General features: G+C 35.0%; 1 protein-coding gene across 2 annotated transcripts in view; it reads left to right on the forward strand.

The window, feature by feature from the left end:
* Positions 1-27,444, forward strand: part of NEGR1 (neuronal growth regulator 1) — a 1,040,964-nt gene that overhangs the window by 583,755 nt on the left and 429,765 nt on the right. For both annotated transcript variants that reach the window (XM_070786319.1, XM_019957265.2), the window contains exon 3: positions 22,463-22,588. In XM_070786319.1, the coding sequence (XP_070642420.1) occupies positions 22,463-22,588 (126 nt within the window). The remainder of the gene's footprint in view (positions 1-22,462; positions 22,589-27,444) is intronic.

Consider the following 27,444-nt stretch of genomic DNA (forward strand, 5'->3'; position numbering starts at 1 on the left):
CGGTGATCTTGATTCCAGCTTGTGCTTCTTCCAGCCCAGCGTTTCTTATGATGTACTCTGCATATAAGTTAAATAAGAAGGGTGACAATATACAGCCTTGATATACTCCTTTTCCTATTTAGAACCAGTCTGTTGTTCCATGTCCAGTTCTAACTGTTGCTTCCTGACCTGTATACAGCTTTCTCAAGAGGCAGGTCAGGTGGTCTGGTATTCCCATCTCTTTAAGAATATCCCACAGTTTATTGTGGTCCACACAATCAGAGGCTTTGGCACAGTCAATCAAGCAGAAGTAGATGTTTTTCTGGAACTCTCTTGCTTTTTTGATGATCCAGTGGATGCTGGCAATTTGATCTCTAGTTCCTCTGCCTTTTCTTATACCAGCTTGAACATCTGTAATTTCATGGTTCATGTATTCCTGAAGCCTGGCTTGGAGAATTTTGAGCATTCCTTACTAGAGTGTGAGATGAGTGCAATTGTGCAGTAGTTTGAGCATTCTTTGGCATTGCCTTTCTTTGGGATTGAAATGAAAGCTGACCTTTTCCAGTCCTGTAGCCACTGCTGACTTCTCCAAATTTGCTGGCATATTGAGTGAAGCACTTTCACAGCATCATCTTTTAGGATTTGAAATAGCTCAGCTGGAATTCTGTCACCCCCTCTAGCTTTGTCCTTAGTGATGCTTTCTAAGGCCCACTTGACTTCACATTCCAGGATGTGTGGCTCTAGGTTTGCAATAATCTCATAAAATAAGAACTCTTTTAATCTAAATACATTTGCTTTAATTTTTAAATTTTTTCTGTAATTTTTAAAATACCGATAGCTTAAAATATATCAACATCGATATGCCAGTACATTGAATTAATCATTTGGAAATATTGATTCACTTTACTTATAAAGTGGAAATAATATATGAAATTAAGCATTTACTCCTAGTTCCCTTTCATGATTCCTACTTATGTTTACACTTAGTGTATATACTTCCTACATTTTTTGTACATTTTTATTGTATATACTTAATCATAATAATTTACAGAATATTCTGTATATTTTAAGCATTTTCAAAAATAGCATCATATTTCATACTGCATACTACTTCCCAGTCATCTTTTTTTCCTTTGAACATTAATCACATTGGAAATAAGTGGGATCAATACATATCATTTATATATTAATACTTTGTTTTTTAGAGCAGTTTTGGAGTCACAGTAAAAGTAATAATAATGTGGAACATATTTTCACATGCATATTGTCAATCTATATATCTTCTTTGGGGCTTCCCAGTTGGTTCAGTGATAAAGAAATTCCCTTCCAATACAGGAGAGGCAGGAGATGTGGGTTTGATCCCTAGCTCAGGAAGAACCCCTGGAGGAGGAAATGGCAGCCTTCTCCAGTATTCTTGCCTGGAAAATATAATAGACAGAGGACCCTGGCAGTCTACCATTTATAGGGATGCAAAGAGCTGGACACAACTGAGCAAAGAGTACCTTTTATCCATATCTTCTTTGGTAAAGTGTCTTTTAAAGTCTTTGGTACATTTTTTTAAAATCAGGTTATTTACTTATTTTTGAATTTTAAGGATTATTTGTATATCTTGGGTAATAGTTTTTATCAGATATGTCTTTGACAAGTATATCTTCCCAGTCTGTGGCATGTGTTCTGATTCTCTTGACATGGTCTTTTGCAGAACAGATGTTTTTAATTTCAATAAAATCCACCTTATCAATTGTATCTTTCATGGATTGTGCCTTTGGTGTTACATCTAAAGAGTTATTGCCATACAGAAGGTCACCTAGGTTTTACATGTTACTTTCTAGGAGTTTCATAGTTTTGCATTTTGCACTTATGTTTAAAAGTCCGTTCAGTTAATTTTTGTGAAGAGTGTAAAGTCTTTGTTTCGATTCATTTCTTCATATTGTCCAAGTATTCCAGGATAATTTTTTGAAAAGACTGTCTTTGCACCATTGTATTACCTTTGCTTCTTTGTCAGAGATCAGCTGACTTTATTTATGTGGGTCTGTTTCTGGCTCTCTATTCTGCTCAGTTGATCAATTTGCCTGTTCTTCCACCACTGATTATTATTATAATTATTTTGCACACAATCTGTTTTTTTTAATAGTAGCTGATATTGATAAACATTAAAAAAAAAGTGAATTAAAAGTGTTAGTCGCTCAGTTGTGTCTGACTCTTCGCAACCCATGGACTGTAGCCTGCCAGTCTCCTCTGTCCATGGAATTATCCAGGCAAGAATACTGGAGTGGGTTGCCATTCCCTTCTCCAAGGGATCTGCATGGAGAAAATCAAACTGGGGTCTCCTGCTTTGCAGGTGGATTCTTTACCATCTGAGCCACCAAGACCCCATTAAATATTTTTTCTGCAGTTGAGGCTACTACCACATAACCTAACGGTTCATAAATCCAAAATTTATCCAGGTTTTTGCTATTTCAAACTATCTGATCTTTGCTAAACTTCCATGTGCAAATGTGAGATTTTTTTTTTTTTTCTAACACACAGGTTTTCAACCATGGATGCACAATGAAATCATATGGGAAGCTTTTGAATATATTTAGTTTTCTGTAGTAGGGCACATGCATTGGAGTGTTTTAAGAACATCCCAGATGATTCTAACATGCATCCAATTTTTGAGACCCACTACTCTTGTCTGGGGCAGTGAGTCTCAAACTTTAATATACTTATAAATTACCTAGAGATCTCATTAAACTCTAGCTTTTGATTAGTAGACATGAGTGCACCTGAGATTCTGCATTTGTAACAAACTCCCAGGTGATGAAGGACCACACTTTACAGAAACTTGGTTCCACCTATATAGTGTTTAAAAATGAAATTATATAGATATATGTGGATTTTTAGTTTTAGCTATTTTCAAATTATTTATAGATTTATACTGATTTCATCATTGTATGATATTTCACTTTCTGATATTCACATCACCTTGGTATTTTCTAATTTTTCAAACTTTACCAGAATTATGGATTTGAAATTATATTGTTTTAATTGAAAGCTTCCTAACTATTAATGAATTTCTACTTCTTGTCAAATAATTAAACTTTTACGTTTATTTTTTTATGAATTTTCTCTTTGTATCTTTATCCATTTTTATTAGTCTATTCTTTTTTTATTTCTTTTTTACTTATTAAACTGTTGAAAATTTCAGTGTCAGGATATCAATATTTTTTATTTGCTTACATTTATTATAGTACCTTCTACAGATTTGTGGCTTCACTTGAATGTTTTATGGTGTCTCACATTTGCATAAGTATGTATGTTTTTATGTCTTCAGCTAAGTCAGTCAGTCATGTCCGACTCTTTGTGACCCCATGAACTGCAGCACGCCAACCTTTCCTGTCCATCACAAACTCCCGAAGCTTGCATAAACTGCTGTCCATTGAGTCAGTGATGTAATACAACCATCTTATCCTCTGTCGTCTCCTTCTCCTCCTGCCCTCAATCTTTCTTATCATCAGAGTATTTTCCAGTGAGTCAGTTCTTTGCATCAGGTTGCCAGAGGACTCGAGTTTCAGCTTCAGCATCAGTCCTTCCAATGAACACCTAGGACTGATTTCCTTTAGGATGGACTTGTTGGATCTCTTTGCAGTCCAAGGGACTCTCAAGAGTCTTCTCCAACACCACAGTTCAATAGCATCAATTCCTAGGCGCTCAGCTTTCATTATAGTCCAACTCTCACATCCATATATGACTGCTTCAAAAACCATAGCTTTGAGTAGGAGGACCTTTGTTAGCAAAGTAATTTCTCTGCTTTTTAATATGCTATCTAGGTTGGTCATAACTTTTCTTCCAAGGAGCAAGCGTTTTTAATTTCATGGCTGAAATCACAATCTGCAGTGATTTTGGAGCCCAAGAAAATAAAGTCTGTCAATATTTCCATTGTTTCCCTATCTATTTGCCATGAACTGAGGGGCCCAGATGCCATTATCTTCATTTTCTGATTGTTGTTCTTTAAGCCAGCTTTTTCACTCTCCTCTTTCATTTCATCAAGAGGATCTTTACTTCTTCACTTTCTGCCATAAGGTTATTGTCATCTGTATATCTGAGGTCTTTTATGTCTTACTCCTTTCCAATTTCAATATATATAATTCTAAACATTTAAATATTTAGATTTTAATATTTAGGCATTAATATTTAGGCTGTCCATCTTACTTTTGTGCATAATATGAGGTCAAAATCTGTTTTATGTTTTTTCTCATGTAGCCATTGTCCTAGCACCACTGATTAAATGGTATGTTCTTTTGCTCTGAGCTATAATCTCTATTATCATATTCAAAACTTCTGTGTGTGCTCTGTGCGTGTTATATGCTTTGTTTGTATCAGTTTCATTCTGGTCTGTTTTTTTCTGCCAGAGTTTTATAACTTCTCTTGGGAGTGTGATGGAATAAATTCCTCTCTTTATTTTTTCTTAGTCAAGATTATCTTGGCTACTTTTTATTCTTTACCTTTCAATATTAATAATAGGTTAATCTTATTGAATTACCTGAATAAAAGTAGAAGTTTTAATATATGATTGTATCAAATTTTCTATTTATTGTGGAAAGGATTAGCATTTTTTGTAGTTGAACTGAATTCTCATCAATTTCAATATATATAATTTCTTCTGAATATTCTATAAAGGCCATTATATTATATATGGTTAGTGACTCTTTTTTGGATCTTTGTTTCCAATACTTACACTTCTAACTTATTTCCTAATCTGACTAAACTGGCTAGGTATACTGTAAAATGTATAATATAAAATGTATAATGTATATAGTATAATGTAAAATAGAATAAAAATGAGCTTCTTTATCATATTTCAGTTTTAATGAAAGATGTCTATAACACTTAACACTTAATTGTCTATAACAATTAAAGATAATCATTTGTGAATTTTTAGTAGATCCTTTTAGTCATATTGTACAAGAAAGTTTCTATTCCTTGTTTGTAACTTTTTTGTTATAAATTATATTGTTTTTCTTATATAATTTGTTCTCTATTTCTACTGACATATATACTTTTTCAGTCTGTTTCTGTGAAGTATTAAGTTGATAAATTTTTGAATAGTATTCTCTTGGAACAAGGCAAGCTATTTTATGTATGCATTTCTGGATTCGCTTGGTAGATTCAGTATTTTAATTTAAAATGTTCTATGTTCATAAGTGAAATTACATTTCTTGTACAGTCCATGTCCATATTTAATATCATTTTATATCAGTTTCATAAAATGAATTGGTGGTGTTTTCTTCATTTTGTTTTCAGGAATAGGCTTATAAGATAATTATTTCCTTGCATTTTGTTTCTTTAATCTTCTTTTGAGTGGGTTATAAGATATAGAGGTTAGAATTCCTTAGATATAGGTTGAATTCTTCTATAACACTGTCTGGGCATATTTTTTATTTGTTACTCATAGGACATCCAAATAAGTTGTTTCTATAGGCAGACCACAGTCTCTAAAAACTTGTTCTCCGCTAACCTGTTTTTCTGCCATCTTCAATATGTGATTTCCAATTTCCAAAATCATGTGCATCAAGCTGCGTAGGGGGAAACTACATGGAGAATCATTCATGGGAATTTTTTGAGGGTACAAGCCTAGAAGTAGCACACATCATGTCTGCTCACATTCTGCTGCTTAAAACCCAGCAGATTAGGGTTAGGGGATTAGGATAATCTGAGAGACAGAATCTAGTCATGGCCAAGAGGAGAACGTGGATTTGTTGATCATTTAGCAGCCTTGCTACACCCAGAGAGGAACAGATTATATGTCTGTTCTTTAGTACAAAAGTTTGCTTTTTTTCTTTAATATTTTTTTTTTAATCTTCCTTTTTTAAAAAGTACCATTCAGTAGAAAGCATAAAACTCAGTTCCTTAAGTTGCCATTTGAGTATTACAGCTCTCAGACTGATAGAAACAGTTTGACATTATAGCCATAACTCAATTCTCCTGACTCCCAACCAAAAGCAGGATGTTATATACATAATAAATCTTCTCATCAACTGGTGACTCTGCTGTCATTCAGTATGTATTTTCTTTGATAAAATAATGAACTAGCAAAAATCAGCCATAATCAGTGCTGTTTTTGCAATATGTTCGAAAGGCAGGTGTCATCTCATCTCTGGAGATTAAAAACAAATCAGAGATAAATGTGGCAAAAAAAGAGAAACCAGGGCAGAAAATATGTGGGTTTAAGTGTTCAGTGAAATGGGATGAGAAGGACTCTTATGTTACTCATCAACTGAGAAGCATATTTCCATCTGTTTATACTAACACATTGATTCGGATGCATACACTGTGACTGCTGTAATGCACACAAACTCACAAAAATTTGCTTAGGTAAAAACACTTGATGTACTCTTTGTATTATGGTGGAAAAGGCAAATATAAAATTGATCAATGGGATTTTCAAATAGCAGAAAATAGTCTCTCTCTTTTTTTTTCCCTTTGGTTCAGTTCATTTGCTCAGTTGTGCCCTACTATTTGTGATCCCATTGACTGCAACACTCCAGGCTTCCCTGTCCATCACCAATTCCCGGAGCTTGCTCAAATTCATGTCCATCGAGTCAAAAGTGTTATTCAGCTATTCTTTGCATTCCTGGAATTCAACAAGAACTTATTTTGTCCCATTATCTTGTGAACACTCAGTGAGGGAAGTCGCTCAGTCATGTCCGATCCTTGTGACCCCATGAACTGTAGCCTGCCAGGCTCCTCCTCCCAGGAGGAGGATTTTCTAGGCAAGAATACTGGAGCAGGTTGCCATTTCCTTCTCCAGGGGATCTTCCCGATCCAGGGATCGAACCTGGGTCTCCTGCACTGCAGGCAGTCTCGTTACCATCTGAACCACCAGGGAAGTAAACACTCAGGGGAAACATAATAAATAATCATTTGCCCAGGTACTTTACTGTGTTCACAGTCTTTTACTTGGATGTGTTTCTTCATGTACAAATGTATAGATTTCTTCAGTGGCTCAGAGGTAAAAATCCACCTTCAGTCCACTAGACACAGGAAATGTGGGTTTGATCCATGGTTTGGGCAATGATCGCCTAGAGGATAGAATGGCAATCTACTCCAGTATTCTTGCCTGGAGAATCCCATGGACAGAAGAGCCTGGCAGGCTACTTTCCATGGGGTTGTAAAGAGTCAGACAACTGAAGTGACTAAGTAGGCATGTATACATATAAAGTGCAACATAAAGTCAAAGAACACAGCAGTTGAAAATCCTTAGAGCATATTTGACACAAGAATTCACCCAAATGTAGTAATCTCTTGTCTAATCCTACTGCTCTTCCATATTCTCTTAGGATTTTTTGATGACTGGGAATTTATATTCTTATAAATATTCTCTTTCATTGTAAGGACATTCTTGGTTAAGATAATTCACTATAATGATGTAAAAGCTACCACTATCCTGTCTACAAGAACAACCTAGAATAAATCCATAAATCCATTCAAAATTTTTTCCTTCTTTCCATTCCTTAACTTTATGTAAACATCCCTAGCTCCTTCAGCTGTGTCTTTATAAGGTATTAAGTTTGGTGCACTTTGAACCAGAGATCAAATTGCCAACAACTGTTGGATCATCGAAACAGTAAGAGAGATCATGGCATCTTGTCCCATCATTTCATGGCAAATAGATGGGAAAACAGTGGAAACAGTGAGAGACTGTATTTTTTTTTTGGGGGGGGGCTCTAAAATCACTGCAGATGGTGACTGCAGCCATGAAATTAAAAGATGCTTACTCCTTGGAAGGAAAGTTATGACCAACTTAGACAGCATATTAAAAAGCAGAGACATTACTTTGCTAATAAAAGTCCACCTAGTCAAAGCTGTGGTTTTTCCAGTAGTCATGTATGGATGTGAGAGTTTTACTATAAGGAAAGCTGAGTGCTGAAGAATTGATGGTTTTGGACTCTGGTGTTGGAGAAGACTCTTGAGAGTTCCTTGGACTGCAAGGAGATCCAGCCAGTCTATCCTAAAGAAAATCGGTCCTGAATATTCACTGGAAGGACTGATGCTGAAGCTGAAACTCCAATTCTTTGACCACCTGATGCAAAGAACTGACTCATTGGAAAAGACCCTGATGCTGGGAAATATCGAAGGCAGGATGAGAAGGGGATGACAGAGGATGAGATGCTTGGATGGCATCACTGACTCAATGGACATGAATCTGAGTAAACTCCAGGAGTTGGTGATGGACAGGGAAGCCTGGAGTGCTGCAGTCCATGGGGTTGCAAAGAGTCAGACACAACTGAAAAACTGAACTGAACTGAAACATAATTTCTGTTTTGGACCATGAATTTTAAATCATTTTAACTGGGCTCAAACACATCTTTATTAAGCAAAATAGTAAACATTACAATCAACATATTTTTGCCAACAAGAAATAAGTTTGTTTATTTCTGTAGCATAAAAATCCATGCTTCAGGATTCAGTGAATACTTGGAAAGCATTATCTGTGTCCTGCCAGTTGTGGAAGCATTTTCTTTGCAAAACGTTGTCGAGATGCTTTAAGAAGTGGTAGCCGACAAACAACTAATCTCAAAAATATACAAGCAACTCCTACAGCTCAACTCCAGAAAAATAAACGACCCAATCAAAAAATGGGCCAAAGAACTAAATAGACATTTCGCCAAAGAAGACATACAGATGGCTAACAAGCACATGAAAAGATGCTCAACATCACTCAATATCAGAGAAATGCAAATCAAAACCACTATGAGGTACCATTTCACACCAGTCAGAATGGCTGCGATCCAAAAGTCTACAAATAATAAATGCTGGAGAGGGTGTGGAGAAAAGGGAACCCTCTTACACTGTTGGTGGGAATGCAACCTAGTACAGCCACTATGGAGAACAGTGTGGAGATTCCTTAAAAAACTGGAAATAGAACTGCCTTATGATCCAGCAATCCCACTGCTGGGCATACACACTGAGGAAACCAGAAGGGAAAGAGACACGTGTACCCCAATGTTCATCGCAGCACTGTTTATAATAGCCAGGACATGGAAGCAACCTAGATGTCCATCAGCAGATGAATGGATAAGAAAGCTGTGGTACATATACACAATGGAGTATTACTCAGCCATTAAAAAGAATACATTTGAATCAGTTCTAATGAGGTGGATGAAACTGGAGCCTATTATACAGAGTGAAGTAAGCCAGAAGGAAAAACATAAATACAGTATACTAACGCATATATATGGAATTTAGAAAGATGGTAACAATAACTCTGTATACGAGACAGCAAAAGAGACACTGATGTATAGAACAGTCTTATGGACTCTGTGGGAGAGGGAGAGGGTGGGAAGATTTGGGAGAATGGCATTGAAACATGTAAAATATCATGTAGGAAACGAGTTGCCAGTCCAGGTTCGATGCACGATGCTGGATGCTTGGGGCTGGTGCACTGGACGGCCCAGAGGGATGGTATGGGGAGGGAGGATGGAGGAGGGTTCGGGATGGGGAACACATGTATACCTGTGGCGGATTCATTTTGATATTTGGCAAAACTAATACAATTATGTAAAGTTTAAAAATAAAATAAAATTAGAAAAAATAAATAAATAAAATTTAAAAAAAAAAAAAAAAAAGAAGTGGTAGTCATTTGGTGAGAGGTCGAGTGAATATGGCAGAAGAGGTAAAACTTTGTAGCCCAATTAGTTCAACTTTTGAAGCATTGGTTATGTGACATGCATTTGGGCATTCATTTTGCTGAGTATACTTCTCAGATGTAATGGTTTCTCTGGGATTCAGAAAGATATAGTGGATTGGGCTGCCAGCAGCCCACCAAATGTGACCAGGACCCTTTCTTATTACAAGTTTGGCTTTGGGACGTGCTTTGGTGGTGCTTCTCAATCCAACCACTAAGCTGGTCCTCACCAGTGTCAGATGTCCACTTTTCATAGCACGATCGATAAATTGTTCATTGTTGTCATGTAGAAAAGAAGACACATCAAAACAACTTTTTTTTTCCTTTTTTGATCAGCTTGTGAGACATTCACTTGTTGAGATTTTTCACCTTTCCAATTTGCTTCAAATGCCAAATGACCATAGAATGGTTGATGTTGAGTTCGTTGGCAACTTCTGATGTAATTGTTAGAGGATGGGCTCTGATTGCTCTCAGTTGGCTGTTGATAACTTCTGATGGCCAACCACTGTGCTCCTCATGTTCAAGGCTCTTGTCTACTTTGCAAAACTTCTTGAACCACCACTGCACTGTACCTTTGTTGGCAGTTCCGGGTCCAAAATGTTGTTGATGTTTCAAGTTGTCTCCACTTCTTTAGGGCCCATTTTGAATTTGAATAAGAAAATCACTCAAATTTCCTTTTTGTCTAACATCAATTCTGTAATCTAAAATAAATTTAAAACAAGCAGCAAGTAATAAGTTATTAGAAAAAATACATAGAGCAAGAAATGGACATTAAAATAATGTGTAACATAACATTTATTTAAGAATGTGTTCCATTCCAATATAAAACAGCAAAATTCAACAGTGCAAAATTGCAATTACATTTGCACCAACCTAATATTGTTATAATTAATATTATTGTATTTATACAATGTATATTTATACATATTATATACATTATATTTATAAATATTACATTATATTTATAATTAATATTATTATAATAATATAATATTATAGTGTTGCCCTGGTATCTCAGATGTTAAGGAATCTGCTTGAAATGCAAGAGACCTGGGTTTGATCCCTGGCATGACTAACAGTTTTCACTTTTTATAGGGTCTGTGCACTTTACCATTCTGACCAACCTCTAATTGAAAATAATGTATCAGTTTGTCACTCTTAAATTGTAATTACTATGACTAAGCACGTGACCCCTGATATGGTTTTATCGATAAACATCCAAGGTGTTGAAAATTGAGGAAAGGAAAGACCCAGACACAGATCCCCATGCCTTTCTCTAACATTCTTCCTTCATACTTGAATCTGCCCACCAACATTGGTAATATTCTTCCTGGCTGTGCAGACTTCTTGTCCATGCTTCTCCATTCTACTGCTTAAACTATCATGAACAGCTGTCAAATGAATTCAATATACACTCAATACATTCATAGAATTCCCTTTATCTACTATGCTATTCAATCTACCCAGAAATCTACTCTACAATGAGGAATGTTTGCTGTGTTCTGTGCTTTGTCAATGAGTGATGTCCAACTCTTTACAACCCCAGGAACTGTATGTAGTCCATCAGGCTCCCCTGTGTATGGGATTTCCCAGGCAAGGATACTGGAATAGGTTGACATTTCCTTCTGCAGGGGATCTTCCCAACCCAGGAATTGAACCCGGGTCTCCTGCCTTGGCAGGTAGATTCTTTACCACTGAGCAACCTGGTGAGCTAAGGCATTTAGAACTGGTAAAAACATTTAATATTTTCTGAACACTAACTGTGTACTAAGTATGATCCTTTAGGATGCTCAGAGAGTATATGAAATAGTTCCTCTATTCATATGAGTTCTCCAGAAATCTATAGCAAAGATATACATAAATTGAATATGTGTATATGTATGTGTATGTGTATTTTGTAATGTAATTATGTGTCTTACAATTAGATTTGCCCCTTTACTACCACATTCTATCATTAGCAAAATTACATAATTAAGTTACAAAATACACACAATCCAATTGAACATTTATCAACTATATGACAAATACACATGCATATATATATTTGTAAAATACATATATACACATATAATATATATGTATATAATATGTACATATGATGTATATAGCTCATTGATTATACAGTTTATATATTCTCCTCAAAAATAGTGAGCCAACAAAAATCGCTCAAAAATAGCCAACAAATTTCTCTATTTATATGGATTTTTATATTGTTTTATCATGATTTATAAGGAATTACCTATGAAGACTTTCACTATGACTGATGAAAATGTCCATTAGAATAGCAACTCGATACAAGACATTATACAATGTTTACTCTACTTGATGGAAATGAATGAGTTAAAGAGACAACTACATTTTTAAAGCCAGAAGAATTATGAGTATCTGAAATTTCCAGAGTTCTTGTGATTCATATTTAAATGTAAGTCCCAAAAGCTAGCCCCAGTATAAAACAGTTTCTGGCAAGAGACGGACTTTTTTCCAATGAATAATTTAAAATGGAACTTTTTCCATGTGAACTGTCTTGTATCTTGGCAATAGGCAGAGTATTTCAATAATTTATACAATTTTGAATATAATATAGTTAATGCTATAAAAGCAATTTCTTTGATATTGAATTATAAGAGAATGCACTTAGGCCACTGTGACTAATGATCTAGGGGACAGCAAAATAGCAAATTACCTTTTAACCCAATTTTAGAGAGAATCTGTGCATATAACCATAAGACTGCACTGAGATATCTTGGCATATAATTATACAACATTTGGTTGTTACATTATAAGCACAAATAAAACATTCTCTTTGAGAAAATCAGATGAAGAAACATGATTTAAAAGTATATAATTTGGGGAGGAGCAAAATATCAAAGTGAATCATGATTTTATTATTTAAATTTCTGAATAAGAGCTGTTCTCAGAATATTTCCTAAGGCGAAACTCTAGTTATTCTGGAGATGTCATCATAGTTATTCCATGACAGGTGAGCAACCACACATTAGTGTGATAATGCACAGCTTTTATGAGAAATCAAGCAATGTAATGTGAAAATGAGTCTTTCAAGTAAAATGAACAGTCTAGAGGCTTGCCAGAATGCAAGGCATTGATAGCAAATTGTGACTCTATGACTGCATTAAGACTATAAAAGGCTTGCGGTGGATGGTGAGGATTTTGTATACACAGAAACCTGCAGGCACTGTTTATTGTCATAGACCATGTAGATTTCTACATATAATTTTCAAGCACATGATGACCAAGTGTCTCCAGTAAGTTGCAAATTTTTCTAAATCCCAGAATGGACCATTTGAGTCCGTGCTAAGGTAAGTCCACAGTTATTTTGATGAATGTGTGGCACAAAATAATAGAATAGCTCATATCTAAAAGTCTGGCAAACCTGCACTTCCATTTCTAAAAGAAAATTTTGAGTGGTATCTGCTTTCTTTAGACTGGTGCTTTCCAGTGTACATTTTTTTTTTAACCTAACAAAAGGAAAAAATGTAGATGTTTCAATCTAATAGATGATTTGGTGTTTTTCTTCCTCATTCTTTATTTTTTCCACATTCTTTTAAATAAGTGTGTACTACCTCTAATGCAGTGCTAATGGTAAAGAACTCACCTGCCAATGCAAGAAACAAGAGGCATGGGCTGGAGAGGGAAATGGTAACTCATTCCAGTATTCTTGCGTGGAGAATCCCATGGACAGGGGAAACTGGTGGGCTACAGTCCATAGCGTCGCTAGATAGAGTCAGACATGACAGAGCACGCACCTTTATAAATAGGAAAATACATATTAGGTACAAACAACAGATAAATCAAAGTACTTCAGAGAAGCTGTTTTGTTTTGTTTTGTTTTTCGGTTTGTTTTTTTCCTGATTGCACCGACAAGACACATCTTTTCTGCAAATGCAGGAAACAGGATAGCATAACAGACTTTAGATATAAAAATCTACTAAAACACAATTATGAAAACCGGAGCCTCACAAAAGGAACTCATATTGAACTGGAATAGATTTACCTCATGAAATCCAGAGCCAGGTGTTTCAATATAACTCTATGAGTCCAAGGATAGACATTGGACTCTCTGGCGTTTCAAAAAATGCTAAAGCAAGCTTTTCACTGTGGGAAATATTTGCAAAGAAGACAGCTGGGTTCTAGCATGACACAGCTGGGCCGTTTCCTCTGGTTTATGGAGATAGTTCATTGCCAAAGACGAGGCAAGCAAAGTTCATCCGGGCCATTCCAGAGGGCATTTGCTGGCACATTGTTAGCAGAACAATGGAGCTGGCCACCAGGTTTATGCAAATAGCGACCATACAGAAGGGAGGTGCCTGCTTTCCTTAAGAGAAATTCCTGGAACAGAAACCATTGGCTCACTGGGTTGGATTCTTTAAAGTTCTTAAAGTATACTGCCAAAATGTTTCCAGGAAAAAAATTCATTATTAATTCTTAATAAAATGCCATCATCACTGAAGATTTTAAAGATATATAGTTGGTTTCTTAAGAAATCTTCCTCAGGAATGGATACCTACATTGTGTGCTGTAAGGCTTTTCAGTTGTGATATTTTTCCTATGTATTTTGTAACTATTTTCTACTGGGGAGAAGAGTGAGTTACAAAGTCATTGTAGATTCCCTGTGATATACAACACTGCTGTAAGTGTGCTCCAGCCTTCCTGCTGCTGCTGCCTGAGGGAGTAGTTGTTATTATGGTCCTGATTTTAAGTAATATTTTATATCTTTGAACCATCCCAGTAAGTGAAGCTGAAGCTAGCCTGAGGTACAGCAGGGATTTGAACTCTGGTATATAAACATTCATGTGTATGTTTATAGGCCAGCTCTTGATCCTCTAGCCAAAATGAAACAAAAATAAAATCCTTATGCTTAAAATATTAAAAATCGTGTATAATAATGTTATCTTTCTACTTTAAGAATGTTTATTCAGCAGGTGAGGAACTTGCCTTCAACCGAAAAATCTGAAATCTTTAAATATTAAGCTAACAAAACCTATCCTTTCTAAACCAGTGACCTTTCTTTAGTCTTTTATCACATTTAATTATCATGTAGGCTAAGCTGTCTTAATATAACATATGTGCATATATGTGTATTTACATATATGTATGTATATATAATCTATATAATTTATAATATATAAATATATCATTATACCACTAATAATTACTATTATATTTAACAATTATTTGATAATTATTATAATATATTATTAATATATATTATCTATACAATATATTATATAGATAATATATATATCTAGAGAGATTTGCCACTGCAAATCTACCTAGCAAACACCGATGGCTTTCCTCAACAAGAAAATCTGTCTTAAAATTTATAGATTACTTACTTATAACCCACATATTAGGTAGTCAAGCAAAGATGGAGAGAAAGGAAAGAGAGAAGGAAGATATTTCCACTTTGATGTTTTCCATAATTCCATATCCTTTAGGGTTTATCATTTTCAGATGATCACTTTCTTCTTTCCATTGTTGATCATCTTGATCCCTATGACATGAACCAATAACACAGTGGGGGAAAAGTTACTCATAGCACCTTTCTATCTGAGTGCAAGCTATTAAGACATTGTCTCTTCTTATTGAGATAAGTTGTTGGTATCTTGTAAATCAGTTACCAAAATCTGTAGAGGAGTTTGGAGCTCACTCCAAACCATCAGTCTAGGATCTCTTGAGTTGTGCCCTCCCTCTCCTCCCCAGGATTCTAAAAGTCTTACCAGATCATCCTGAAACATAGGACGCTACTGTTTTAACCATCAAATTTCACTCAAATGTCATCTGTTTCATAAAGCCTTTCTTAAGATCAATATCCCCTCCAATTCTGACTCCACAGGCAGAGTTTGATTTACTACTTTTGTGTCCCAAACACCTTGCTGTACAGAATCTACTTTATAGGATTTATTACTCCATAATATAATTAATAGTGTTAGATCTTTCTAACTCTTTAGACATGGATTCCTTAAGATTAATCTCCCTAAGTCAAAGTGGTTCTTGATGAATACTTGTTGAATGAATGTATGAGTGGATTAAAATAGGTCACTTGCCTGTTCTACAATTTTATGTAGCTGATCCCCTGAAGGACACAGTAGATTGAGAAAATTTTATACATAGGTTTATAAAAAAGGAGAAACACTAAGTTAAGCAACATGATTCAGTTTCAACTGCAGTCTGAAAGACGCATTTTTTTTTTCAAACATGTTCTTGCCCCCCAAAGAAGTTCTGGCATATTCCATCAGTAGGTAAAACACAAATCTGGCAAGTTTGCATTTACAAGTCACGCTTAGCTATTATTGTCCTCCTATCAGTGATGGGATGAGGGGAGAAACCATAGAAATCTCGGAAATGTCATAAACTATAAAAAGTGAGTTTGTAGTCTATGAGCTGGAGAAAACAATATTGCTAGTTAGATGCAGGCCAGGAAGCCATCAAGCACCCACCAGCAAGCCAATTTAGGCCAAAAAAAAAAAAAAAAATCATGAAACAATTTCTTCTCTCAGTTTGAGAACAGCACCTTTTCCAGGAGGTTTGTTATATAACGAAGATCTGCTTTCACTTTCTGGGGGCTGGCCAAGACTGACAAGGGAAGTGCCAGCCTAGGGAAAGAAAGACTGTTCTTTTGATATTGCCAGCCATTACCAGATATGGGAGTGCAAAAAAAGCCAATTCTCCGAAGATTTATAGTTATGTCTAGCTTGTTGACTCAAGCAGTTTGGAAAATCTTCAGAGATATAGTTTATTCGAACTAACTCAGAGTCCAAGTCTATGGAGAGGGGGAAAAAAAAAACAGAAATAATATGTACACACTCTTCAAGTCAAATACTTTTGACCTTAAATTTACATAGCTTCTCAAGTGAAAAAAAAAATAATGCACTAACCAAAATACATACTCCTGCTTAAGATGTGACAGTTCATTCTGTTGAAAATACATTTATGATTATTGTTCAATTATTTCTCTTGGCTTGCGTGGCAAAAACTCTAGTAAGCAATACAGTAGGGAGCTACCATGATTTTATGTAAGTTAAAAGAAGTATTGAATCCCCAATCTCAGAGAATCCTTGAAAAAAGTCACATAGGACCCTTGGCACTATAATTACATTTTCACTGTATCCTCAGAATTTATATTATATCATACTTGCAATGGTATGAAATTATACGGGAAAGCATCATTATGAAGCCAAAGAAATATTAGCTCGCACATAAAAACAATGAAACAAATATTGTTGAGTATCCCGTATGCGTCAGACTCTTTTCTAGATGCTTGTGCCCAGACTGTTGCTATGATAAGTACTCAACTGATGTTTTTCAACAATCTTCCAGTGTTTGTGGGGCAGATTAAATACATAGTTCATTCACCATTTAGCCCTGGCAGCCTAAAGAAGCTCTCCTAATGGATTTGTATGTACTGTGGTCTTTCATGGACTCTTACAACTTAAGAACTTGATGAAGCATTTAATTGATTCTAGTGAGCCAGTGCAACTGTCTAGATCCAAATAATCCTTGTCCTGCATTTATTTAAAGTTACAGTAGCCATCAGGCTTCCCAGGTGGTGCTAGTGGAAAAGAAGCCGCCTGGCAATGCAGGAGACATAAGAGATATGGGTTCTATCCCTGGATCAGGAAGATTCCCTGGAAGAGGGCATGGCAACCCACTCCAGTGTTCTTGCCTGGAGAGTCACATGGACAGAGAAGCCTAGTGCACTACAGTCCATGGGTCACAAAGAGTCAGATATGACTGAAGGACTCAGCACACATGTACGCAAGATCACCATCAAATACATTCTCTAGGGACTTTCACTGTTATGTGTAACACAACCTCACATCTCATGCAACTTATTATAGATGGGAACTCTGTTTATTATTTCTGAAAATCATCTGCACAGACTTTAAAAAAACATTTTCCACCAGCTTCCATCCCATTAGGAAGCAGGCTGGAGCACATGGACACTGCTAGGCTCCTCCATTATGACTTCCTCACACCAGGGCCTGGCCACAGTCCCTGCACAGACTTTTCATATAAAATAAAACAGTGTGCTCATATGATTCCTGTGATGTACACATTTGTCACCCTTATTTTGACTTCTCAAAATTTTAATGATCATGTTCCAGACTACAAGATGAGCTGCTTGAAGAAATGTAAGTTAAATCTGTGAAGGCTGCTCATTAAAGAAACAAAAACCTTATTTTTTTTAATACAGTTTAGAAATTATGTACAAGTTTTAAAAAGTTTTAAAAAGCAACCATGAGGACACTCAAAAACTATTGCCTCTCATAGTTCAAATAGTAGGGAATAATCCCAGGTGGCCTGGTTGTGTGGAAATCATTAGCATTTGGTTTAGGTATGTATTCTAAGATTTTCCTTACTGATAATACTCCATACTCTGTCTAAGGACACTGATAGATGGTTCCAAATGGAGAAGGCAGTTGGGACAAGTCATATAGCGTAATTTTTTATGAAAGTGAAACCAGTAAGAGATTTGAATTACTGTAATGAACCAAATAGGGCTTCCCTGGTGGCTCAGATGGTAAAGAATCCTGCTCAATGCAGGATACCCGGGTTCAATCTCTGGGTCAGGAAGAACCCCTGGAGAAGAGAATGGCTAACCACTCCTTATTTTTGCCTGGAAAATTCCATGGACAGAGGAGCCTGGTGGGCTACAGTCCATGGAGTTGCAAAGAGTCAGACACAACTGAGCGACTAGCACTTAACAAATCTAAATCTATAAATGCATCTAAATATGGATCATCCTCTCCCACCATGGCATCAACTGAATAGAAGTTGAAAACAGGGCAGTAAATATTAGTTGAAATTGAATCCTGTGAATGATTAATTAAAGGCAGAGTAGGTTATTAATTCAAAGGTACAATAGTGATTCCTTCAAATGTATAACAATTTAAAGGTTATAATCATAATTTCCTGAAAGTTAGACAAGTATATATTTAAATGAATAGCTTATTCCTTTATTGCTCTGGTCCAGGTCATAGGTATTTAACTATTAATAATTCTACAGCAACCTGAAATACTCATTAAAATGTAATTATTTAGTGACTTAAAATTATTAAACTGATTGAACATGCTTCTTTTCAAACAATTGATTTTAAGTTACATTTGTAAATAAAAATGTTAAAGGATTTCAAGATATTTTATATAGAAAAGATATAGATGTCTAGAATAGTCATTTTAACTCATTTTACTTTTTTCTATGCAAGTGCATAGAATATTGGACATATAAGACATGATGCTTTGTCATTTAGAAAGTTCAATGGCGTTCTTCCTAGATGTGCACATGTGCCATTTATACACAAACTGTTATCTGGACCCAGATGGTCTTACAACATCTGAAACATTACCATTCTTCTCTGTTCCTGCCACCCAGAGTAGAAACATCACCTTTCTCCTCCTTTATATCTTATCCCAATGGTCCCCAGATTCATCCCAAACCCTTCCTCAGTAACACATCCTATTTTGGAGGCAGAGCTAACCAATATCTCCATTTCTTTTGTCTTACATTGAGGTTATTAATAATTATTCTTTATTATAAATAACACCACAATGAATAACTTTGTGCATAAACTATCCTTCATGGTTTGCTTTAAAAGAAATGAACACAAAATTCATCTCTGATGATTTTGAACCCTGAAGGCATACCTGTTTAGACATGTGTTCCTCATGTAAAATGAGAAAGGAAAACATGGTAAATATTTGTCTTCTGTTAGTTACTTATCTATCTTCCTCCCTATTTAAATTTTAAGTTTCTTGAGGTGAAGGATTATGTTAGGAAATTTTTGCATTTCCTGTGAGTCCAGAATTATTCCCTCCCTAATTCTCAGTAAAAGTTTGAAGTCTTGAACTGAATATTCAATGACTGAATGTTCAGCAAAGGAACACCTGCTTTTGCCTCCACAAGCTACAGTCCATGTGAGGATTTTCATTGGCTCTGTCTACACACAACATCTGTTGCCAACAGGTGATGCATTTTGAGAGAAGAGCCTTGCCAGAGGGATTTTTCTCTTACTAGCATCCTCTTTCCAGATGTTTCTTTACCATAGTATATCCTGAATTATGAAGCTCCAGAAGTTGGTTGCAATCACTGGACTGACACGTCACGCCTGGAATTCAATAGTATTCCCCCACCACAGAATTTTCCATAGTTAAATGTTAAATCTAAGTTTATTGCTAAGGGATTTGGCTGTTTTTCTGTGAAATTAAATATTGTGCTTAATATTAGTTTGCCACTACTTATGTTCACCACTTTAACTACAAGTACATGTGTAAAAATGAAAATAAACAATTTTAAGATCAAATAAAATCTGAGAAAATCATTTAATTTAGAGGCTAGAATGCATGTCTTATGGCACTCCATAACTTCTCTTAAATATTTATAGTCCAAAGTTGAATTAGTTATATGTTTGAAATAAATAAACTAGTCAGACTAAACTGATATCACTGTACTACATAAAGAAGGAAAGTATCACATAACTTTTTCTTTGTTTAATAGTAGATATTGGTATATATGTATTTATATATACATATTTATGTATATATGTATACATAAATATGTATACATATTTATGTAAACATATGTATATATAAATACATATATACACATGCATGTGTATATTGTGGAGAAGGCACTGGTGACCCACACCAGTACTCTTGCCTGGAAATTCCCATGGACAGAGGAGCCTGGTAGGCTGCAGTCCATGGGGTCGCTAAGAGTCGGACACGACTGAGTGACTTCACTTTCACTTTTCACTTTCATGCATTGGAGAAGGAAATGGCAACCCACTCCAGTGTTCTTGCCTGGAGGATCCCAGGGATGGGGGAGCCTGGTGGGCTGCCGTCTATGGGGTCACACAGAGTCGGATATGACTGACTGACTTAGCAGCAGCAGCAGCATGTGTATATACCCGTGTATATCATAGTTTACTATATTAAACTGATACCTACATCCATCTATCCAAAGGATATTTTTTGTTTAATGCTGTAATTTTATTAAATCTTCAGTTCACCAGTAAGTCTTACACTTTTTTCTGTACTTTCTTCCTAAGGTATTTTAATATCTTTATTTCTGTTCTGTTTCAGTTAAGCTAAAAAGAGTCTTCTACTTGGAATGGTTTTTATTTTTTGCTTATTTGCTTAAGAAGAGCTCACTGAAGAATTTAATCATAATATGTTTTAAATGCCAATTAAAGTACGTCATTTAGAAACAGTTATAACAGTATATCACTTAAGAATAAACCTTTTCCTCAATCACATCACCAGTTATATATAGTCAAATACTTTGTGTTTGTAATCAAATCCTCCCAGATTTTCTTGTAGCAGAGTTTGGGTTCCATTAAAAAATCAAAGATGATATTCAAAGTATGAGTAATTTAATTTATCACTATGACAGACTATAGATACTGGTTTTCAAAATAGCTAGGAAAACACATCTCTTGCCAAAAGAAACCCTAAGAATGGAACAATGAGAAAAAATCCACTACAAAATTATGTTTTTATAATAGAGATCAGTATATTGAATTGCCATTTAGCTTAGACCTGAAGCTTCAACATACTATAATTTTTATATAGTAAACCAAAACTGGCACAGGGCATTCATATATACCATCAAAGTGATAAAGTTCGTAGAGAAATTTTAAGGCATGGGAAAGAGCAGTAGTGAAATTAAGTTCAAACACCAAATATATATTTTAAAGCATATAATAATATCTAACAATAATTCCAGGAACTTTTCTAAACCCTTAAACATATGTTAACTTATTAATTCTCACAGCAGCTACATGTGGTTTGTACTAATACAATCTCCAGCTTTCAGATGAAGAACTCAGGCTGATATAAGACAGCTAGTCTGCAGAGGATGCAGGATTCATATCCATACTGTTTAAGGATTAAATGTGATCATTTGCTGTTTGAGAGAATACCGACATCCTAGAAGTTAATTTAGGTATTTTTCCTATCCATCATTCCCAAAGTTTATTCCTCGGTCACTACTTCTCTGATATAAATGTTTCCATAGCTTAATACATCAGGAAAAAAAATGCATCACAGTACTTCCCTTTTCACTATCATAGACCTACAGAGCATAACAAATGTTCCAAGAAATCTCAACATAAAGAGACCTATTTCAACCAATTTCCATTCCTTGCTGACAAGAAAATACATATTGAACATATCTTGCACAGCCTTTAGAATTTGTGTTCCTTAGAACATAAATGATCAGAAAGTCCAGTCCTGCTCTTTGGCAGATGAAAAAGTTGAGGCCCCAATTGCCTTTGTGAACTTGAAAACATATATCCTAATTCTATGTTTTACCTCACTTAGTTCATAAATCAGCATATAGGTATAGCTGTCCTTTTATTTTAAATTTCTTCTAGATTTCCATTTTTCTTTAATCATTTCAACCAGAAAACCATCATTATAGTGAAGTATATAGATGGAACAGACAGATGACTATATTCTAGTTTACTTAGTACAAAAGTATTCACAATAACATTTGAACAACATATAAACTTTTGTTATTAAATATTTAATTTACCCTAAAATATTTTATAGCTAAATACTACAGAAATTTAAAACCAATCAAAGAGCGAAAAACAACAACAACAAAAAAAAAACCTCTGGGATAATCTTGAAGATCTAGGGAATCCATTGTTTAGGTGATGATCCTGAGCTATAAGTTCATTTCACCACCGTAGTTTGTTTGCATGATAACATGGAGTTAATCATATGTAGTTTAACAGACTGTTTTATATACATATTTTTTTCTGACCACTGCATGTTTTGCCATTTCAGTTCCTCCGAAGATTTATGACATCTCACACGATATGACCATCAATGAAGGAACCAATGTCACCCTTACTTGTTTGGCCACTGGGAAACCAGAGCCTTCCATTTCTTGGCGGCACATCTCTCCATCAGGTAAAACAGAAATGCATCAGTGTTGTTTGTGCTGTTCAGTATCATCCTGCAACCTCACTTGTTCAAAACTTAAGCGTCAGCTAATTTCTCATATCTTTTTCATGAGGTAGACAGGATGCATATTTTTATACTTATTTTTTACACCCAAATGTCTGCAGTTCACAGAAGTTAAATGAACATTTTCTGTCACAGCCCAGCGTAGACCCTAGGTCTCTTGATGCCTAGGCAAGGTTACTTTCACAGTAGTATACTGGATATTCACACATCAATAGACAAAAGGCTCAAATGGAAAATGTCACAAGAGAAATATCTTCATTTAAATGTGTAAGGCTTTTATTCAATCGGCATTCACATGTTAATAGGCCAGTGTGAACTGCTGAGGTAATCAGGGGAGAATGAAATTATACAAATTATGAGGTTGCTGGGTCTAATTTCAAACTGCAGTTCAGAATCAAGGATTTGGCAGTTAGCATTAAATTTTGACTGATGAGGAATCTAAAAACCCAAGAGTTAAGTAACTTGTAAAAGATCACATAGCTAGGTGAGATTAAGGAATATTACATGTTTATTAGTGTCTTGTGCTTTCGATACAGGGCACATACTCCTAAAGAGATTGTCAGTTTTAGGAAGCGAGGGGTAAACATCATCAAAACAAGTTCTATTTTCACAGAACAACTCTAAATGAGTCATCAGTTTGTATAAAATCTGAACATTTGAACAATACAGCTTTAAATGTACCATGGAAGTAAGAGTGGTACTTTTCGTGAATAGGACCCCGCCACATTTCAGATAGACAAAATTTGATTTTTATTTGTTTTGTATTTGGGGTAGAAATAACTTGAACAAGGTTAGTATGACGAAATCGCTTTTAAAGGAATCAGGAAGACATATTTTATAGAGATGTAGAAAAAGTACAATTAGAACATCTCTTCTGTCTGCTAATGCTTTCTTTAATTTCACTTATCCTTAGGTGTCTTTCAATTCCCTCATTTAGGCAGTAGGTCTAATGAGACTTCCTCACATCATACATTTAGTATTACTATTAATGTGAGAAAAAAATCAATGTAACAGCAATATATGCTTATATAATATGCTTTACGGCCCCTGTAATATTTCTGAAGCATGAGTGTGCTCTTGACTGCCAACATTTTCCTCTCTAGAGTGGCTAAGAATCATAAAACTGACACGTGAGCCCTGAATTAGTGGAAGGACGCTCCATGGAGTGTGAGACAAACCCAGGACTAGCAATTAGAATGCATGTGCTCCAATCTCACCTTCCTTATTCATCAGTTCAGTAAATCCTCATGCAAATCTCTTAGCCTCAGTTAGCTGGTTTCCTACTTTCCAAAAATCAAATGATAAAAATCTCTGGCTATTGTGAGACTCAGAAAAGATAATACTTATAAATGTGCTTTAAAAAGTATAAGATGATATGCAAATGTAAGGCTGATTCTTAATCATCTTTCCGGATTTAAATCTGATATGAAAATATAATTTTTTCTAAGAATGAAGCACATAATCTCCACATTCATGCAATTTAAGATTAATATTTTGGATTTAACTCTTCTTCTTTGTTGCACTTGTTATTATGCATATTCTTTTTGTAAGTGCTTAGATATATTTTAGTTTAATTAAATACCATGAATGTTGGTTAGTGAAGTTATTAGAATAACGATAATGGATAACATTTTGAAGCCGAAAGAAGACAGATTGGGTTATAAGTTAAACTGTACATAGTTTTTCTGATCCTACCATACAGAGCAAATGAGTAAAATTAGCATAACTATTAACTGTTATTTAATGAATAGCTACACATAGCTGATATTTTTATAAATGCTTCCAATAATTGCAAACTGTAATTTATTAGTAATCTAAATTTCAATGCTCAGCAACATGGAGTTCCTGCTTTAAGTAACATGTCATCATTCTATTACCTTTCTTCAATTTATATATTTATATTTGAAAGCAAAATTATAAACTTCATTAATCTATTTTTTAAGGTAATCAATATTTTGCACATTCTCCTCTGTTCTTTTTCTGTATCACAAAAGGAAATGTGTCTCAAACAACCATCACCAAGTGAACAGTGTTTAGTGTTAGAAGTGGATACAGATAGATTTCCTGTCAGTATGAAAAACAATGACTAATTTTTGTACATGTATGATTTGTTTATTCTACTAGTACTGTTAGTAAGTCTTACCAATTCATTTATGGTCTATTCTGTTTTTAAAATCATTAAAAAGAAAAATGACTCATCACAAGAAGGCAGCTTCCTCCTTATCTGTGGAAAAGTTGGGTTGTGGATTCAGCCATATCACAGACATTGCCTGAACAATTGAAGTTGCCATTCCACTTGTTAGTTCAAACAACTTAGTGTACTAGCCCCAAAATATCTTTCTTGAAAAGTTTCTGGACTTATGAGCTTATTAGAGTTACTTATAGTCAGGATTTCTTCCTTTCTATTTTTTTTCTTTCTATATGTAGCAATTTCTTTCAAATTCATCTTTGAAGTGTTTGGGATTAGCAGATGTAAACTATTATATATAAGATGGATAAACAAGATCCTACTGTATAGCACAAGGAGCTATATTCAATATCCTATGATAAACCATAATGGAAAAGAATATGAAAAAGAACATATACATATATATGTATTCTCATATATATATGAGAATATATATGTATATATATAAGAATATATACATATATATGTATTCTCATATATATATGAGAATATATATGTATATATATAAGAATATATACATATATATGTATATGTATGCATGTATATGTATATACATATATATATGTATATGTATGCATACAACTGAATCACTTTGTTGTACAGCAGGAATTAAACACAATATTATATACAATATTATAAATCAACTATGCTTCACTAAAATTTAAAAAAATACAGTAAGAAAAAGAAAGTGTTAATAGAAATAATGCAAAGTCTACTCTCTGTCCTTTACTCAGTTTCATCCATCATTTTCCTTCTTTGAGTCAACATTTTCTGTGTGTAGGGTATGCAGAAATATTTTTTTTCATTAAATTATTTGAAAAGAGAACACCTTGTATACATCAGGCCCTTTTCTCCCTATTTATTTCAGTGTGAATTTCTGAAGAACATTTTATTGTGTAACCAAAGTGCAATTTTTAACTTTTGTACCTTGAATATTGGCATTTTATGTTTATCTGATTACTATCCATGCTGCAGTTTTGTCAACTGATCAAATAGTGTCCTTTAGAGAATTCTTTTTCTTTTAGTACAGAATCCAAATGTTGTATTCAGTTATCATACCACTTTGCTGCTGCTAAGTCACTTCAGTCGTGTCCGACTCTATGCGACCCCATAGACAGCAGCCCACCAGGCTCCCCCGTCCCTGGAATTCTCCAGGCAAGAACACTGGAGTGGGTTGCCATTTCCTTCTCCAATGCATGAAAGTGAAAAGTGAAAGTGAAGTCACTCAGTCGTGTCCGACCCTCAGCGACCCCATGGACTTCAGCCCTCCAGGCTCCTCCGTCCATGGGATTTTCCAAGCAAGAGTACTGGAGTAGGGTGCCATTGCCTTCTCCGATCATACCACTTTAGCCCTCTTTAGTCTGGGGACTAATTCCTTGGTTATTCTTCATCTTCCTTGACATTTTTCTTTTCTTTTTTTTTAAAAAACAGAATATTTCTCATGTTGAGTTTGACCCCTGTTTCCTCATGACTAGAGTCTAGTTGTATCCACCTGGGATTAAACAAGTGAAGTTGTAACTTCTCAGGAATGATATCTGAAGGTACAGGATATCCAACCCTGTTTCTGAAATTGAGGGATCTCTTTATACAGTTCTTGAATGCTCTCAAATGCTGTGATTACCATGAAGCAAAACTCACTTAAAACTTTAGAGAACATAGGCAAGTTTACACAAGGCACTTGATTTTGAATAGAAAGACAAAATAAAATTCTTAATCACACATCATTGAATTGATAAATCTAGATCCAGTCAGAAAAAATAGAGAAACTTAAAAAGCCAAATTTTAAAATAGTAGATTATATATAACAAAAACGGAAGCATTCTGAAAGCCTTTATCAAATTCCCACTCACTTATTGCTGTTTATCTTAATCTCTGTTTCCCAGTTCATTCCTATTCTTTGATACCTGGAATCTCCAGAGATATTCTTACTTTACCCTGGTGATGTTTATAATCTAGTAAAGATATTCTTTTAGCTCAGAAGCTGAAATTTGAGCTAAATCCTGGGCTGTGTATCTCAAACTCTTTTTCTTCTAATTTCTATATGACTATTGCCTTTTGAAAGAATGATCTTATCCTAATTTTCCATAGGCATTAACAGTATTGCCTAATTCAAGATAAAGACTATTCCTTTATTCTGTTATGTTTTTCCCCTCCTTTTATATTTGTCAGGTCCTTGTTACAGAGCACTTATAAAGGAAATCACAAACAAGTGGTCAGAGGTGTAAGAATAGAATCAGAAAGTCATGATTACAAGAAGCCAAAAGAGGAAAAATTTCCTGGAGCAGTGAATGGTGAACAGTATCAAGCAGGTCAAATAAGATCAGATCTTTGGGTTAGGTAGTTTGGTGATCATCATAGCAATTCAGTGACATAATGAGCCAGAAACTGAGTAATAGAAGAATAAAGAGCAAATAAGAAGTGAATAACTTAGCTATGGAGGTAAGCTATTCATCCAGTTAGTCAAGATTAAAATTTTGTTTTTCTACTTTTACTTTTTTTTTTTTTTTGGCTAGGTTGTGCAGTCTTCTGACCAGGGATTGAACCCTGGACCATAGCAGTGAACGCACCAAGTCCCAATCGCTGGACTGCCAGGGAACTTCCCATATTACTT

The sequence above is a fragment of the Bos indicus genome, chromosome 3, assembly GCF_029378745.1.
Source record: "Bos indicus isolate NIAB-ARS_2022 breed Sahiwal x Tharparkar chromosome 3, NIAB-ARS_B.indTharparkar_mat_pri_1.0, whole genome shotgun sequence".
NCBI classification, from domain to species: Eukaryota; Metazoa; Chordata; class Mammalia; order Artiodactyla; family Bovidae; genus Bos; species Bos indicus.